Source organism: Chamaea fasciata, unplaced genomic scaffold (assembly GCF_029207755.1).
Source record: "Chamaea fasciata isolate MVZ Bird 193981 ecotype frontalis unplaced genomic scaffold, bChaFas1.0.hap1 SCAF_2, whole genome shotgun sequence".
Lineage (NCBI taxonomy): Eukaryota > Metazoa > Chordata > Aves > Passeriformes > Sylviidae > Chamaea > Chamaea fasciata.
In genome coordinates, this window is record NW_027094087.1 from 114023010 (window position 1) to 114041394 (window position 18385).

The window sequence follows — 18385 nt, forward strand, 5'->3', positions numbered from 1 at the left end:
CATCCAAGTTTTCCCAGTTTTCTAGGCATTTTGAAGGCATGGAAGTGAACAGCCAAGCATGAAGGAGCAAAAAACTTCAAACTTTCAAAGTTTATAATTGACAATACTCTCTCAAGATGAAAAGGAAGAAAAGTCTATTGTATGACTGGAAAAAAAAAGTCATTCAAACTTCACTGCTCGAGCGCTTTCCATGGATGGAAGTGCTAAAATAAGCATACAAAGCTCCGGTTTCTTTAAAAATGCAATATATTGTATGCAATATACAATCTGCAGGATATATTTGTATTGTTTCCAGCCCTGGTGATTTAAGATTGACATAATCATTCAGGAATACGTATTCTGATCATTGTGCTGCTCCAACCCTGCACCCTCTTCATTCAGTTCATGGTGCAGCTGATAAAACCTGGTGTTGCCTTAGTGTTTTAAGTCATTTTCCTGCAATTTCGTGGTGCAGGAGGAGATTTTTGAGGTCCACTTTCACTTAGGAGCCTGGTGGGCAGAGCTGCTTCCAAGCAGCTTGAAGCCCACTCAGGTTTTGAGAAGGTTGGAATAGGTGCAGGGTGGAAGTTTTCATCTCTGTGACGTGTATGAAAGAGTTTCCTACTTCCATTTATTAAATCTTGGCTTGGTGTTAAACTCTTAATTTGCACTTTGCTGACAGATAAAAACTGCAGGTGAAATAACTGATTGTGAAATGGCAGCTCTTTAAATCAGATGTAGTTGTTTGCTTTGGAAGTTTCTCTGCTTAAAGTGATGATTTTAGTCTGTGAAATGCAGCGCAGTCCCAAATACAGCACACAGCTTGGCATGAGGGAGATATGTTTTCTAAGACCAATTTTTAGTAATTCTGACCAAAGTTTCTCCATCTGCAATAGCAGAACGGTGATTTTTTGTTTTCTGAAGCACTTGCAGACGTGGAGTTGAAATGGCTCACGCTGCAAACATTACCTTCCGGTTTTGCTGACATTTCAGGAACGACAGTTTATTAGAAATTGTGATAAGGCAGCAGGGTCTGCATTTGAATTTATAGTATTTCAGGGCTTGTTCATTAAGACACAAAATATTAAGCCTTTGGGCTTAGCCACGAGGCCTCCGTTCACGTTAGCGCTGAAGTCAGACTTACATCTGCTCCCTTTTCCCAGAAATGAATCCAGCCTGCAATTTCATAACATCACTTTGATGGATGCTTGATTATTCCTCTTTTCAAGTGGGGCTCCAAACATCCTTGTGTTTTTCTCAGCGAGAGGTGAGGAGAGGTGATAAGTGGCAGCACCGGGGCTGTGTTTGGATTAACGCGGAGCCTCCAAGTGCTCCCTGAAAGGAGGTGGAGGATGTTGGCTGAGCTGGCAGATCAGATTCTCATGGGTGGAGGTGAGGACAACATCTGTCTTTCCTATCTTGTACTTGCCAAGGCTTTTCGTTGTTCCTGAACTCTCCTCATGAATATAATATGCGGGTTTTTTTGTCTGATCTAATGAATCCAGGACTCGGAGATTTGGAAGGAAAACATATTCCAGATGTGTGTTGCAATTCCTGACTCAGGTGACTGCATTTTAAGCAGTAACCTTTTGCAGTACGTTCCCCACACCATATTGAATATCCTCCTCCTGCAAGCGGTCAGGGGAGACTTGTACAAGCATCATGATTAATAAGCCACAGCAAGGCTAAAACATCAATCATTTGCCTTTTGTTTCACTGGATGCAGTGAATCCAAGGCTCAAAGGCTTGGCTTTGGGGCAGGGCTGCAAATTTAAGCTCTTTCATGCAGTTCAGCCCCAGCTTGTTTCCTCGTGCGGCGGTGCCTGTTGCAGACGTGAGCAGAGTCTCAGGCTGGAAGAGTTCCCATTGCTCAGGGAGGTTCTGGTGTCCAGCCTCCCTGTTCCAGCCTGGAAATGACATTCCTGGCCTGTTTGAAATTAGGTTTTCACTCCAGATGAGCAGCTTCCTGGAGCATCAGAAGATGCAGTCTGATGGGGGATAGGGGCAGCGAGCAAGAAGAGTGACTTGGTCAAATCTTGTGCCCTGTGTGCTCTTCTCCACACCCTCACCTGTCCTTTCTTTCAGTAACAGCCGTAATTCAATTTACAAACCTTCAGCAACAAGTGTTATCAGGTATACGGGGCATACCAAGAGCACTAAAGCATGGAAACACTTAAGGAGCTAATTGCAGGGCCTTAATGAGAACAATCTTCCCTCAGAAAATGCAGGTCCTCTCCAAATGTGACTGTTTATTAGAAAGTTTTAACATCTGCAAAACACACGCTGGTGTGTTACAATTAATCCTCATAATAAACAGTTTGGTGAAAGTTTTTGTATAACAGCTTTTGGTCTAATTTAGAACAAAAATAAATTGCAGTATGTCAGAATTCTTTTTAGAACAGAGAGGTTTTTTCTGACCAACTGTAGACATCTGAGAAGTGATAAGAAACAGCCCGTGTCTGAATGGATTGTGGCTGTGGGGAGGTCAAAGCTTGTGCTTATCTATGTATTATCACAAAATCAGATTAGGAAAGTAAAATGTGTTTACATCGATGAGGAGAAATGTTATAAAACTGGTGTCAAAAAATAGATTGTCTAAATGCAACGCATATGGCAAAGTTAATTAAAAGTTCTTTATTGCAGTGTTGTTGTAAGCCAAGGGTAACGGCCCTTTGGGAGTCTGGGAATGTTGTCTGAAGAAGCAAAAAATGCATTTTATTGCTGTGGCATCTCAGTGTACAATGAGGAGTTTTGCTGTCTTTGTGTCCCCTCACTCATCCTCCTGCTTGGGTCTAGCTCTTGCCCAACCCTGTCCAACCTGGCCTTGGACACTTCCAGAGATGGGGAACCCACAGTTTATCTGTGCAACCTGTGCCAGGGCCTCACCACCCTCACAGCCAAGAATCTCTTCCTAAAATAGAATATAAACCTGCCCTCCTTCAGTTTAAAACCATTACTCATTAAAATTAAGAAAAAAAAAAAATAGTTCACAGTTTAAAACCATTGTCCATTCTAACCCCTGGGTTAGAGTGGCCTCCAAAGTACTTTAAAATCCTGCTGCTGTGTTTATATCCCAATATCCCTCATCCCAAGCAAATTCTGCTGCACAACCACACACATCATTTTTGTCTTGTGTAGCCATTTCTTAAGTTTGACCAAACTTTAGCAGGGGGGGGAAAAAAAAGTCTTTGTCCTTAGTTCCTGACATTGCATTTAAAGGAGAGGGCAGCTTGCATGTGCTTCTCATGATGGGAACTACTTCAATCACATTTCCTGTAACTTCATGTTTTCAGGCCAAGTAATCTTGCATTTGATTAAGTAAACACCTTTGTCCTAATGACTTTATGCCTACTTTAAAGGCGTTGCTGCACCTATTGTTCTACAGATTTGTCAGTCTGTTATTCTTTTTCTTTTTTTAAACTTATCAGTGAAGTGTAAGTCAAAACCAAATAGAGAAATCGTTTTGTTCTTTTATCTTTAGTACAGAAAGTCCAAGGAAGAAGCCAGGTTTGGCATAGGGCAAGCAATTAAAGTGTAAAAGGAATATAATGAAGGAACATGGGTTTGTTTGGGTTTTGTAGGTTTTTTTGGTTTGGTTTTTTTGGGTTTTTTTGTAGTTTTTTTTTCTGTGACGTCATGAGAGGAAATATTTGGAGAAAGGAAGATGAAGTAAAGAAAATTCATGTTCAATATTGACCTCAAATACCAAGAGCTCTCCTTAACAGATTTGCATGAAAGATCTTTCCCACTTTCTCCTTTCAGCTCCATGTGTTCTTTTCTTCATACCCCTTTACCCCAGACATTAATTTCTAGAAATTAAAGGGTTCATTTCTGAGATGTCATGAGAATATGCTGCATCATGTGAAATCCAGGAAGATGACCCATTCACTGCTAAAATTATTGTCAAAAAGGTACAGACCTTTGCAAAACTGAAAGAAGCCTGTAATGCATCTATTTTGTAATAATTATTAATGTTTACATTTCTTTATCCCACTTACGGCTTGATGTTGCCAAACTACTCCGGAGGCAGCATTAATATGGATGAGAAAAAGAAATTAACATGTAAATGAGTAATGAAAAGCATTTACTAGGAACAGAACTGGCATCCACACGTAATCAAACCTTGCCAGACATTGTCAGTATTAATAGCTTTGTTTACATTTGTATGGCCAGACCATCCTGCTATTTTTTTCATGATGGTGAGTTCTGACAATTTTCATATTAGATTTGGTCCAGGAGCTTGCCTTTGCAATTATAACACAAAACAGATTTTGAAGTCCCTGTATTTAGGAAAGAAATAACCCACACTGTTTTCTGTCAGCTGTGCCAGGGCAGCAGTTTGCTGTTGGAGCTTTCTTTTCACAGCTCACCATTTGGGGTCACCAAGTTATGCCCATTGTCAGACTTTCCTGTATAACTGAGAAATGCTTCCTGTTGCTGGGTGCTATTTCTGCGCTTTTCCCCAGGATGAGTTTCAGGGATGGTTCTGTCAGATTGGTCGAGTTCTGGTTGTTCAGCATCCCTGGGTCTTGCAAGGTCAGAGTATTCAGAAAAGCCTGAGACAGAAATCCTCACCTTTTAAGCGGCCTGAGTTGATCCCAGGGCTGGAGCCCCTCTGCTCTGGAGCCAGGTTGGGAGAGCTGGGGGTGTTCATCTGGAGAGGAGAAGCTCCAGGGAGAGCTCAGAGCCCCTTCCAGGGCCTAAAGGGGCTCCAGGAGAGCTGGAGAGGGACTGGGGACAAGGGATGGAGGGACGGGACACAGGGAATGGCTTCCCAGTGCCAGAGGGCAGGGCTGGATGGGATCTTGGGCAGGAATTGTTCCCTGGGAGGGTGGGCAGGCCCTGGCACAGGGTGCCCAGAGAAGATGCTCCATCCCTGGAAATGTCCAAGGCCAGGTTGGACAGGGCTTGGAGCAGCCTGGGGAGGTGTCCCTGCCCATGGAGGGGGGTGGAATGAGCTGATCTTTTAGTTCCCTTCCAACCCAACCCATTCTCTGATTCTCTGATTTAAGATCACTGAGAGGAAGAAGAGGTTGGGGAGGACGTGAGGCTGATCCCAGCACGGGCCACGTTCTTTAGTTGTGCTGACTCCTCAACATCTTTGCAAAGGCTTCTGTGGCTGGTGCAGCTTTTGTCACCCAGGGAGGGCTGATCCGTGTCCCTGCTGTCCTTCCAGACAGGCCAGCCAAGAGCAGGGAGGGTGAGTGTCAGAGGCTCTGGCTGTTGTGGAGTGCACATTAAGGAGCCTCCACAAAGGGCCTGACCCACAGCACACAAAGCTGGCAGGAACTCCAGAGTTATTCTGTTATTCCTCCAGAGCCTTCCCAGACCTGTCAGCGAGCACTAACTGATAACCAGCAGGATGGAGTACAGATGAGTGCTGTTAAACCACAGCTAAACTCAGGCTGAGGTTGCTTTCTCTGTGAATTTTCCCTCTGAAACACGAAGTTTAAGTCTGTCTCCTGGGCTGGTTTATGTTTGTCTTGTTTTGTATCATTAGTTGTAGATATTCACACAGCCCTAGGTAATTGGGTTCGTATTTCCAGCATTTACTCTGCTCATCAAGAAGTTTAAATTGCTTGCACTTTCTCTCTTCAGGCAACATATTGGGCACCCACAGTACAAGCAGTGTTTGTTGTCATCAGTATTGCCAATAAATATAAACCCCTTTATTTCTTGTTGTTCTTTACATTTATACTTACCCTAAATATCCATAAATTAAATTAGCTGGAGTCATTTTTAATAGGAACCATGAAAATTTGCTTTCTTTCACTTGTGTGGGGGAGGATGAGAAATACATCCATTATGTAGCGCTTGATGCCTGTTTTGAAAAGGTCCATTAGTGGATGCTTTACATAGTTAAATAATGTTTTATTTGCAATCTGTATCAGCTTTCTCCTGTATAATCCACACTTTGGTGTATTTACTGGAGCTAACTCTTCCAAAATTAACATTTTGTTATGTGTTTTTCATCTCATGGATTGGGGCAGAAGAGAGGGAACTGTGCATTCAGTAGTGTCAGCCGTGGGATGCCAGGTTGTGTTTGTGCACACATATATTTTTAATTTTGGGGATTTATTTCACGAAAAAAGAATCTCATGGGCTGCTGAGAAGGAGCTCTTTATTTTCTTTCCAGTGTAACATCTTTCTTCAGTTCTTGTTAGGTGATCCCTGCTACTTTATTAGCCAAGCACATCAAGTTCCCTGCTGTCTCTCAGTGGAGCCAGGGAAGAATCCTTGGGGAGCAAAGGAGCAGGGACCATCTCCCCCCACATCCCCTTGGTCTGCAGGTTTTCTCAGAAAAGGCTTTTCAGAAAAGCTTCAGACCACCAACAGCAAAGGTTTCTGGCATGAGAGGCAGGAGAAAAAGGAGAGGTGTTATTCTGGCATCCTTTTTGTCTCACAGAACCAAAGAGGCAGCTGGGAGCAGGTTGGTGGGGGAGTGTGCAGAGCACAGAAGAAAGGGTGGTAACTGAGAAGTCGCTGGTGGCAGCCTAGTGGTGATCTTTGCACTCAGATGACATCTGAAAATGAGCAGTAAAAAGGTGCAGATCACTCCCTGAACTCTGTGTTAGTGTTAGTAATTCAATCATCAGTCTCAGAGTGCTTAAAGGGCCTGAGATCTCACTCCCCAAGCCCTGGGATTAAGGGGTGATCTCAGTTTTCACAAGCAGTGAGAAGCTGGAAGTGATGTCCCCACCTTTGCAGCTGCAGAGCAAACTGTGAATATTAGCAGAGTGCACCCCAAGGGCTCACAAACCAGGGGGATAAAAAGAAGGAAGAATGTAGAATCACAGAATGTCCAGGGTTGAAAGAAACCCACAAGGATGAAGTCCAGCTCTTAACCCTGCATAGAACATCTGCAAGAGTCACACCACGGGTCTTAAAATGAACAAACACCGATTTTTAGGGCAGCATGTGACTGTGAGTTCAGCAAAGCCCTCTTCCAGCAGCCAGGGAGGGTGGGTGGTTGTCTGCAGGCTCCCACCCTCCCAGGGCTGGGGAACCCCCATCCCTTTTCTCTCTCCCTTCTCCTCTGCTGATAGGACCACGCATTTCTGGCCGTCAGCAGCAGATCTGGCAGGAGCTGAGCCCACCCACGCTGCCTCACGGAGCTCCCTGCCCCGAGTCTGGCTCAGGATTCCCCCCATTCCCTGATCCTTGGCCCCCACACTCCCAGCCATGGCCAGCTGGCCCAGCCTCCCCCTCAGCTGCTGTCAGCCCCTGGGCTCACACGGAGCCTCCTGGCCAGCCCAGGGCTGGGGATTGTCCCCACCATGGCAGGGAGGAGGTGCTGGGCTGCTCCCCTGCTCTGTTCCATGTCACAGGGCCAGGATGGAGTCACACAGTGAGCTGCTGTCCTTACACAGGGTCACTGAGGTTGGAAAAGCCCTCCCAGCTGTGCCCACTGCCCAGCTTGTCACTGAGTGCCACGTCCAGGCACTCCTTGGACACAGAATCACAGAACCATTAGGTTGGAAGAGACCTCCGAGATCATCAAGTCCAACCCGTCAGCCCCAACACCTCAACTAAGCCATGGCACCAAGTGCCACATCCAGTCTTTTCTTAAACACATCCAGAGACGGTGAATCCTCCACCTCCCCAGGCAGACCATTCCAACACTTTATTACCCTTTCTGTAAAAAACTTTCTCCTAATATCCAGCCTATATTTCCCTTGGTGCAGCTTAACACCTCCAGGGATGGGGACTCCAGCACCTCCCTGGGCAGCTGTGGGAAATCAAGGCACAGAAAATTCTCAAAACCTCGTTGCATGCAGGCCCAAATACAGCAGAGAACACAGGGTTCGACCTGAGGACTTGGAAAAGGCTTCCAGCTTTAGAGACCATAAACAAGGAATTGGATTTTTAGTTCAAGCAGAAACATATTAAGCTAGGTAGTGGAGAGTTTTAAGGCCTTAAAGTTAAGATATAGAAGTAGTTACAAAGGTAGTAAGAAGCTTTAAGGTGTAGTTTCTGTAGGATTGTGTGTCACTGTAGGATTGGATAAAATTGTCCTCATTGCAGCAGGATGTGTGGTACAGTTTAATTAGCCATTGGTGTGAAAATTAAAACAGCATGTGTGGCAGTCGATTATTGGTTAATCAACCTTTAAAACCCCTTGTAGCCTTGTGACCACTGGCCACTGATGACCACTGACCACGAACTGCTGGCATATGTGGTGAAGACATTCTCACCCTTCATGAGACCGAGGCAATAATTCACGTTTTCAGACATCTCCCAGTGGCCCCGAATCTCTTAATATCCTGATCTTGAATTTGCACCCTTATGCACCTTGTCCACCCAAAGTGACCCCTGGAGAAGGTGAATTTTCTCAGAATTCTGCTTCTGGAGGGTGCCCCCTGAGTCCTGTGCGCTGCTGAAGGACAGCAGGACAGTCTAGACCTGCTCTGGTGGCTGGGGAGCCTCACCTCATGTGCGATGTGTCCCTTCAGGAGTGTCAGCTCTTCCCACACTTCCTGACGGATCTCATCCCAAGCCTGGCCCAGGCACTGCCTCGTTCACAAGGCTCAACTCCAGATAGCTCAGGGAAGGAACTGGTGCCAGCAGGAATGCTTGGCATCAGGGATAGAGGGTCACTGTCCCTCCCTCTGGTGTCTGTCTGGCCTCTAGGGAGAGGGACCTGATGGGCCCTGCTGCCCTCCATGACATAACCCCAGTGCTGCCATGAAGAGGGTGGGAAGCTCTTCCCACAGCTCCAGAGTGGGATTTCCACCAGGAAGAGCTACCATGAGGAGGGAGGTGGCTGGTGGGCATGGTGTCCCTGGATTGAAGATTGTACCCAGATCTCTCAGCTCCTGGTCCAGAAAGAACTTGGCTTGAGTCCCCGAGGAGGGAAAGGGGTATTCCAGTGGGTCATCAAGGCCTGGCTTTTGGTTTTTCCTCTCAGGGGCAGCAATTTTTGCTGCATTCAGCAGACCTCACCCTCTGCATCACTGCTGAGCCCCCACAGACCTGGGCTTTGCTGCCCCAAAAGCGTGTGTGTGTGCATCTGCTCAGCTGCTCTGGGAGGGTCTCCCCAGGCAGAAGTTCCCCATGGGTCCTCACCTCCACAAAAAACAACGCCGTGCCTAAAACCACCGAGGCTGCTCACCTCCCTGTGAGATGGACAAGCCCATTTTTCCTTGGGGAACGCTGTGAACCCCTGGAGGGTGGCTGCACTGACCCCTCTCTCTGGTTTGCAGGAAGCGTTATCGGTGGTGAGTGAAGACCAGTCCCTGTTCGAGTGTGCCTACGGCTCCCCCCACCTCGCCAAGACAGAGATGACGGCCTCCTCCTCCAGTGAATATGGGCAGACCTCCAAGATGAGCCCACGTGTCCCCCAGCAGGACTGGTTGTCACAGCCCCCGGCCAGAGTCACCATCAAGATGGAGTGTAACCCCAACCAGGTTAACGGGTCAAGGTAATGAGGCTGGCGGTGGCTCGAGAAGAGGGATTTTTGTGATGGGTGTGGCTCAGTTGTCTAAATCTGTGTATTTTAGCACCGTTTTAGGTACCTCAGGATGTCCCACCAGGCTCCAGGTTGCCCTGCCAACCATGTCCAGGTGTTAGAGAGGGTCTAAAATGGTGGCGCAGATTTCTCGTGAGCTTGTGCAACACCTTTCCCCTGACTACGGATAATTTCTGGCTGTGAATTTGCTCTGCACTCCAGATGAAAGAGCACATATTAAAGTTAATAAAATGGGGATTTTCTGTAGCCTGGAGCAGCACCATTGATCCATTGAAGGGTGTGGTGTATGTGACCTAACACTCCATAGAAGTTGTCAAATCCAGCAATTTGGGCAGTTGCCTTGGCTCCAAAGATCACCAAACCGGGAAACACTGGAAGTAAAATCTTCTAATGGAAGAGGGAATGAACTATTTATCTTTCCTTCTGTATTTACTGTAAACATGATGCCAAAAAGTGGAGCTGGATTTAAGAACTCATGCTGAAAAAGCAGCATAAATATGTAGTCAGGCAGGGGAGTAGAAAGGAACAGAAAAAGAAATTACTCAGCTCAACAGGCAGTAGCCACAGAGTGTGTGTGTATTAACTGTTGTCTCAGGACACTTTTTTGGGAATGTCACTCTAAAGGACACTTGTATATTAGGCTGCAAAGGTATTGCAGTGGATTTTTGGATATTGACTGGTGGCTTTCTCAAGCTTAGGAGCACTCTGTGGGACATCTGAAAAAATACAATGAAGATTTTTTTTTTTTTTTTTTTTGAGGAAACTATCCAAACAAGTGCTTTCCTGTTTAAAATGCCTGACTGTCAAAACAGTTTTCCTTTGCTGTTGCTGAAAGGGCAAAGGTCCAGAAGAGTCATTTGCTGGCAATTGTTGGTGATGTACCAGTGGGAGCCTGTGCTTCACATCTCTCTGTCACAGACACCTGTGTTTTAATCTCATCTCCCAGGATCGGTTGTTCAGGAAAACCTCAGCCCTGGGCTCTGTGGTTGCTGTTCACACTTGCTGTGCTGATGTGATGAGCACCACAGGCAGGGCAAAGTGGTCTGCCAGCTTATCACACCTCCTGTGTTCTGTGGTGAGGATGGAAATTGTGCTGAAGTCAAATCAGAACTTCCAGTGAGTAGTCAAAGATTTGAGATATGTAGAAATAAACGGTGAGCTGAAGTTACAAAGAATTAGAGGAAGCCTTCTCGTAAGACTGCTTATTCAGAAATTCAGGTGTCTTTAATCTATTTCAGTGTTTTTTGGTTTGGGGTTTTTTGTTTTGTTTTGTGGTTTTTTGTTTTTTTTGGTTTGTTTGTTTGTTTGTTTGTTTGTTTGTTTGTTTTTTGGTTGGGGGTTTTTTCGGTTTGGTTTTTTGGGGGGGTTTTTTTGTGCTAATCAAACCCTTCATCAGGAGCTGGAGGGACATGACACAGGGAATGGCTTCCCAGTGCCAGAGGGCAGGGCTGGATGGGATCTTGGGCAGGAATTGTTCCCTGGCAGGGCGGGCAGGCCCTGGCACAGGGTGCCCAGAGCAGCTGTGGCTGCCCCTGGATCCCTGGCAGTGCCCAAGGCCAGGTTGAACACTGGGGCTTGGAGCAGCCTGGGACAGTGGAAGGTATTCATTTATTAATCTTGAATTTTTTTACAGCCTTCCCTGCTGAAAGATCAGTGCAGAGATCCTAAGTGGAGACAACAAGGAAAATTCATACTTTGCTACAGTTTCTAAGGCATGACTTGCTGAAAAAAAAAAAAAAAAAAAAAAAAAAAAAGAGAAATTCACTTACAAGCTAGGAAAGAAAAAAAAAAGATTAGTAGAAGAGCAAAAAATACGGCATGCTCGTACTATACACAAAAATAATTTTTAAAAAATCATTTTCATTCAAAAACACTGTTTATTTCATCAGAGAAGTTTTATTTTATGGAGCATAACTCATGCCTGAAGGAATAGATCTTAATGCTACTCTTTTAATGGAGAACTAACGCTGCCAATCAACAAAAATAAATGTGTTGTGGCATTTCTAAATCTCACACATACATGTGTGTACGTAATATGTCGTGTTATTACACTCTGGGAATTGAAATGTGGTATTCCTGCCAGTTTTAGGGAAAACAAAATGTGTATCAGATTGTGCTACCCTGCCTTTCTGTAAGTTCCTTTGCATTTTTTTTTCTGCAGAAACCTTCCACATTCTCCTCTTTTGCAGTTCATAAACTTATTTCCTTAAATGATATTATTAAATGTAACATTTCCTCAGTTCTTAAAATGCTTTGTATGTTAAATATTACCACAAGCAGTACCTGGAGCGCTTGGAGCTGCGTTTCATTTTTAGTAAAACTGTACCTGCTCTGTTCAGACCCATTTTAAAATCTGAGTTATCCCAGAGGAGTCTAAAATACGACCCCACATTGCAGAGCCATGCCTGGATCTCCAGGGTTATCCTCTGTAATTGTCTCCCCACGTGGGCACCTGGATCTGAATAATTCAGGATGCAAAGCAGGGAATGAGATCCCACAAAGTGGTGGCCAGGGAGAAGTTAACATTGCAATTTTTTTGCTGTCCAGCTCTGCCTTCTTACCATGTCAGTGCTTCCTGGCCATATATTCTGTTCTTTGGAGGAGGATATAAAATTTTAGGGGCATACTGAACCTCTCAGACATCCCCAATTAAGCACCCACTCAAAGAAGGAATGTGCCCCCTCTGCTAGGACTTTCCCCAGATATATTTTGGCTGTAATTGCCCTACATTAAATTTCAAAACATAAGGGTCTCAGAGCTGGCATTCCTTTGAATACCAAAGAAATGCCATTAGAATGAAATTAAAGGTTTATTTTCAGTGTGCTGCACAGGGATTAGCTACCCGTTTTTCTTTAACAATAACAGTATTTTTCAAGTATTTTTCCAGATAAATCCTGCAGCCCAGCAGCACAAAATACAGCCTGGGGGCTTACCTTAAATTAAATAAAGCAAGTTGAAATTAAAGCTGTCATTTACCTGGCCGTTGTTGCACATATAATTCAGGTTGTCACAGGTGGTATCAAATTGAGTTTCTTTAAGTACATTAATTCTGTTCCTTCCAGGTACATAAATCTAATGAGACCTTTTGTGCTACCCTACAGTCAATCATTCACCTGAATGTAACAATCCTGTTTCCTGCTATTTATTGCTCCTGGGTCAGGCCAAAAGATTCACCCTGTGGTATAAATCTGGAGGTTGCATATGCCACGCTGTTACTTTGCCTTTTATTGTTCTTTATACATTTTATCAAATTAGGCATGAGCAATTCTACCACAACGAGTGCAATTCATGTCATGCATTCAGGGAGAAACTCACTCCGTGGAAATGCTCTCATGAGGCTCTGGGTACTGCTTAAACAACATTTAAATCCAGGGATTTCCCAGTGATCTTGGAATACACTCACCCATGGGGCTCTGCCGTGCCCATGGGTGGGACTACACAAAGGCAGGTCGAAATAATGACATTTACTGTAGGTAATCCATCTTTTTCAGGCAGGCTGAAGTGGAACACAGAGTCTTATTCAGGCCACAGATAAATTTCCCCTGCCATGAGCAGTGTGGTGATTTCATTGAAGAAGTATTTTGAAAGTTAACTGCAGTGAAAGCACAGCAGAAGCTTTCCAACATCAGCTTGGCTGATAGAGAAGTTTTAAAGAAATGCCAGAAATAATTAGTTGTCCTTAGGATTTAATCATGTGCAAAATGTTGATTTAAGTGCTACCAGTTTTTGCTTGAAAACCATTGGAGAATGAAATTATCACTTCATACATCTTTTGTGCTGGCTCTTTTGGGAAATACCATTTTTCTTTGCATGTAACTGCCTGAATTTTCATCAAAGAGCCTCTGTACTCTAAGTTCAGAACGTCTGACACACTGGAGGAGTTTTCAAAGTCCAGAGTGAACTTGAGTTTCTTTGCTGGTGTTTTTTTTTTTTTTTTTCCTTTTTCCCTTGATGTGAAGTCTCCTAAGGAGTAGATTCTTTGTGCTGTACAAGCCATAAAATTGGAATGGGGAGCCCTTGAGGTACCTTGTACCATCAAGATGTGTGACAGCTGCTGTGCCCAGGCACTGGGGAGGGAGAACTCATCCATGTGGAGCTCTGTATTCCAACAGATCCATCCTGTTCCCAGGATCCAGGCTGGCAGGCTTTAAGCTGTAAGGAGGCACCTCTGCATCATGGTGTGGTACTGGTGGATCTAATTGGAGCATTTAAGCAGCTCCACAGGATCACAGAATCATTGAATCGTGGAATTGTTGGGGTTGGGAGGCACCTCTGGAGATCACCCCTGTTGCCAAGGCAGGGTCAGCTGGAGCAGGTGACACAGGAGGGCATCCAGGTGGGTTTGGAATGCCTTCAGAGAGCAAAACTTGTTCTCCCTGGGCAGCTGTTCCAGTGCTCTGCCGCCCACAAGGCAAAAATATTCTTCCCCCTGTTGAGGTGGAACTTCTTGTGGTTCAGTTTATGGCCATCGCTTCTCGTCCTGTCACTGAAAATTTTATTTTCTAACCCATCTATTGAGTTTCTCAATACCTCTGAGGGTGTCCAGCACCTCACAGAAAATGGCTTAAATCAATAGCAAGATGGCATGGTCGAGTATGTCTTGAAAAAATAAAAAAAGTTTCAATAAAAGAAGAAAATAATACAAAAAATAAAGAACAAAGCTGAACACAGTGTAGGGATAGGTCTCACACACTTGCTGCAACACCTCGAGAATGCACTGAGAAGCTTCCTGCTCTCCCTTAAGTATTGGATTATTTAGGTGGGTTTTTGTGGCAAATAGCCCAACAGAGAATAGCTACTATTCTGAAGAACAGGTAAACAGATCTATCAGTGTTTTTGTCTTGGCACTGAGCCAATTACTGTCAGGAGAGCAAAGAAAACTTCTAGTGTTCTTTCCTAAAATTGTTTTGGGGTGAATCTGAAACCCTTCCCTATATGGGGCCACCTGCTTGGGTGTGGGGTGAATTCCTACACCCATCCTCTTGTCCCCCACCTGGTGAGCGTCCAGTATGTGGAGGGACAGGACTGTGGTAAAGCATCCCCCACCCTGAGTGGCCATCTCTGTATAAAGGGTTTCAGTTTACCTTTAGACATCTTAGGAAGTTTAACTAGAAAGTTCTGTGCCCTTCTCCTTGTGACTGGCTCAGTGCCAGCACAGAGGCATTGATTGGGCTCAGAGGGTGTAACTCAAAGCCTGTTGCTGATTTCATCGGGCCAAATTGCCCACCTGAACTGTTGAGTACTAAAGAGAGAGAACAAAAAAAGCTCGATGCATTTTCGGGGTGTTGTAGCAAGCGTGGGACTTGTCTCTATACTGTGCTCAGTTTTGCTTTTTGTTTCTGTATTATTTTCTTTTTATTAAAACCTTTTTTTGCTTTTTCAAACGCACTCAATCACGCCGTCTTGCTAATTGATAAACAGGGCTGGTGTGCAGCCACCACCCTGACATCACTTGTTTTCCTAGGGATGGCTTTTTCCAGCCCCGGAGCACAGCCCCGTGGTGGGGGCATGGTGCCACGTCCCTTCCACATCTGGTGGCACCACCGGCATCCAGCCTGGGATTCCTGGGAAACCTCAGCTCAGACTAAACAACAAGCCCAGCCCAAACTCCCCAACAGGCCATGGGATTCTGTCTCCAGTGATGCCATGATGATTTTATTTTTAATATTTTTATATATCTTTTATATATTCTCAATACCCCTAACGTACTTGTAATCCTTTAAACCTAGTATCTTAACGTAATCCTAATATTCTACTAAGCCAAAAAACCCAAACATCCTAAAAACCTCACCTCAGACAAATTAAAAACGAAAAAACCTTACGCTGTCTTAAAAACCAATGTCCCCCCCAAAACATATCCTATAAACTAAAATCAAGCCTATGTAAAAAAATGCTTTAAAATAGAAAGAATGTCATGCTATTCATTTAAGCTCTCATTAAAACATCTTTGTTAAATATGCTAATTTACAAAATCTATAAAATTGTATATGCAATCTATGATAGACATACATTTCATCATATTCCACCTTAACAAATCATTACGCCATCAAAATCCTTGTTAAATACCAAAATGAAAACCCTTTATCCCTTAACCATGTCTAAGTCTTAATACTAAAACCAAAGAAAAGACATCACCAGCAGAGTCAGCCCTTACTGCAGCCCAGGGCAGAGCTGGGAGCTTCATCCTGAAAGGATGGTTTTCCTTCTTGGAGCTGCCCTGTGTAAAGTATTATTAATTTTGGGTAAGAAGACATTGATCATCTCAGACTGAAAATCCCTTTTCCCAGTGACTGGGTGGTTGGTGGAGTGGCTGCCTACCAAGCTGGAAGAATGGCAAAGTCAGGATGTGTGACTGCTTCAAGAAGCTCCTCTTTGCTCTGAAAATCCACCAGCTTAACACGAGCACTTGCGTGTGTGTGGGGGCATGTTTTGGCACTGTTTTCAGGCAAACATGTTGCCAAGGAGAAAAACAAACTCGGCTCACTAATACTACCACTATTCTGGTTTTTCTGGAAGCTTTTTGGTGGGGGTGCTGGGATGGCAGGTGCTAAATAAGAAGCTTTCCAGTCTGGGATAATGGGCTCCATTCATAACTATCATGGCTACATTTGGGATTGACCACTGAATTCCCAGCAACCAAAGGCTTTCAGATGGGCAGTGAAATAGAAAAATAATCTTCAAATAATGACATAGGACCCCCGCAAGAGTTGTGATCGCTGTCATTATTCAGGACTATTGCCATCATTGCTTTTTTATTTCCTGTACAGGGTTTACTGTGTCCAGAGCACTTAGAGCTGGTGGTGAGTTTTCTCCTCTGCCCGGTCATTAAGGCAGAGGAGAAAATTCATTAGAATGAAACATTAGGGTGTTTCATTTTGATCAGGGCAGCTTCAGTGGGGGTGTTCAGTGTTTAAAGTTTAGGAATAGCTTTTTAAGACAACACAGAAGGTAAGGAAATCATGGGCTTTAGCATTTTTGCACCCTCACAGGCCCTTAGTGCTAATCATGAAAATCAGCAGACATTCCACAGACATGGGAGATTATGGTTTCCATACAAGATGTCACTTTTGTTTATGCCTGGCATGCTCTATTTTCCTAACTTTCTATATGATCCCTGGCCACAAAAGAAGGTACGTGTGGCTTGGGAAGGGCCCCATCTCCTGGTATTTCATATTTTACGAAACCACAAATACAACAGCCTTACAAGCTCTTGAAATGAAATACAATTTGAGAAATGTAATCCATTACCATCATAATAGAATTTCTATAAAAATAATAAAAGAAAAACAAGGGAAAATAGGTCCTGAAAGTTATAGGCCAACTGGGAAGCCGTTGTGGCTTTGGCCTAGCTATCACCATGTCAAACCTCAGCCTTGTCCCAGGCAGCAATCTAATTGTAAATTATGTATATACAGAACATCATTTCTTTAGCTTTGGCTTTTCGTGACCCCCTTCCCTGCTTTCCCTTTCTTCACTCCAACCTGACACGTAAGAAATATTGAAGTGTTTGCACTAATGGAGAAATGACAACGTGCAGTCAAACTTAAACCAGCTGTTTCCCCACCACTGGGAGCACAAAGAGCCAGGCTGGGAATATTTATAGCTTGACTGGCCTCTAGTGAGCCAGATGCTGATTGCCTGCGTTTGCCACCATGGCCTTGAGGCTGGAGGCAGCTGTGGGCTTGCAGGATAGCCGGGGAAAGCTGAGGGGAAGAAAATTAAAAAAGAAAATTAAAAGGATTGAATTAGCCGAAGTTGTTGTTTGATTGGAGCTGAAATGGTTGCTGTGTGTACAGCTCAGTAAAAAGTGAGTTGTGTACAAAGCCAGCAGCTCTGTGTGTGCTGCCGTGGGAGAAAGCAGCCAGAGGTGCCTCCAGGTGACATCTCTGAGTGACCCTGGGGCAGCCCCATGTAACCACAGAGCCCAGGGCACCCCACACCGAGGGGTTTGCCCCAGCTCTGGGTGCTCTGTGTGCAGGGGGATGCCCCATTCCAGCCTCTCCATGGGCCACACAAAGCCCTACATGGAGCAGAGCAGAGCCATGCCTGAATAGCCCGACTGCATTCCTTTTTATTTTATTATTATTATTATTATTATTTTGTCTTCTTAGGACTGGTTTTGACACCTTACAGCAAAGATTAGCCGTGGCTTCAGCACCAGTTTAAGGAGCTTTAGCCAGTGGTGTGTTTCTGGGGGACTTCCCTGCCTTCCACAGAGCTGGCAGCTCGTTCCCACCCTGGCCATCCCTTTTCTAGTTTTATTCACCCACCCATTTATTCTTTGTGTAAAGCTCCCCAGCCCAGGTCACTGAGCAGTTGGTCAAGAGCCTATGGGAGCACCCCAGGGATATTTCAACCAGTGTGAGTTTTCTGGCATTTTCATGCCTATATTGTGCTGTGCCTCTCTCTGGGAAATTCTGCTCTCCCAAGAAGTGTTGGAAGAGAGTCCAGAGGAGGCTCCAGGATGAGCAGAGGGATGGAGCAGCTCTGCTGGGAGGAAAGGCTGGCACAGCTGGGATTGTTTAACCTGGACAGGAGAAGCTTTGGGCTGAGCTCAGGGTGGCCTTGCAGGGCCTGAAGGAGCTGCAGAAAACCTGGAAAGAGACAGTTCCCAAGGACTGGAGGGACAGGACACAGGGAATGGCTTCAAACTGAAAAAAGACAAGCTTAGGTGGGATGTTGGGAAAGAGTCCTTCCCTGGGAGGGTGGGCAGACCCTGGCACAGGGTGCCCAGATTTGCTGTGGCTGCCCCTGGATCCCTGGCAGTGCCCAAGGCCAGGTTGGACACTGGGGCTTGGAGCAGCCTGGGACAGTGGAAGGTGTCCCTGCCCATGGCAGGGGTGGAATGGGATGATTTTTAAGGTCCCTTCCAACCCAAACCATTCTGTGATTCTCTGATTCTCTGACAAGTGCTGAGGCCTCCAAAATCACCCCTGG

The 18385-nt window shown here is 45.0% G+C and overlaps 1 protein-coding gene across 5 annotated transcripts in view; it reads left to right on the plus strand.

Annotated features, from left to right (window-relative positions):
* ERG (ETS transcription factor ERG) overlaps positions 1 to 18385 on the plus strand; it is a 143050-nt gene that overhangs the window by 100359 nt on the left and 24306 nt on the right. For all 5 annotated transcript variants that reach the window (XM_066177156.1, XM_066177158.1, XM_066177155.1 and 2 more), the window contains one exon: positions 9183 to 9400. In XM_066177156.1, coding sequence (XP_066033253.1) covers positions 9183 to 9400 — 218 coding nt within the window. The remainder of the gene's footprint in view (positions 1 to 9182; positions 9401 to 18385) is intronic.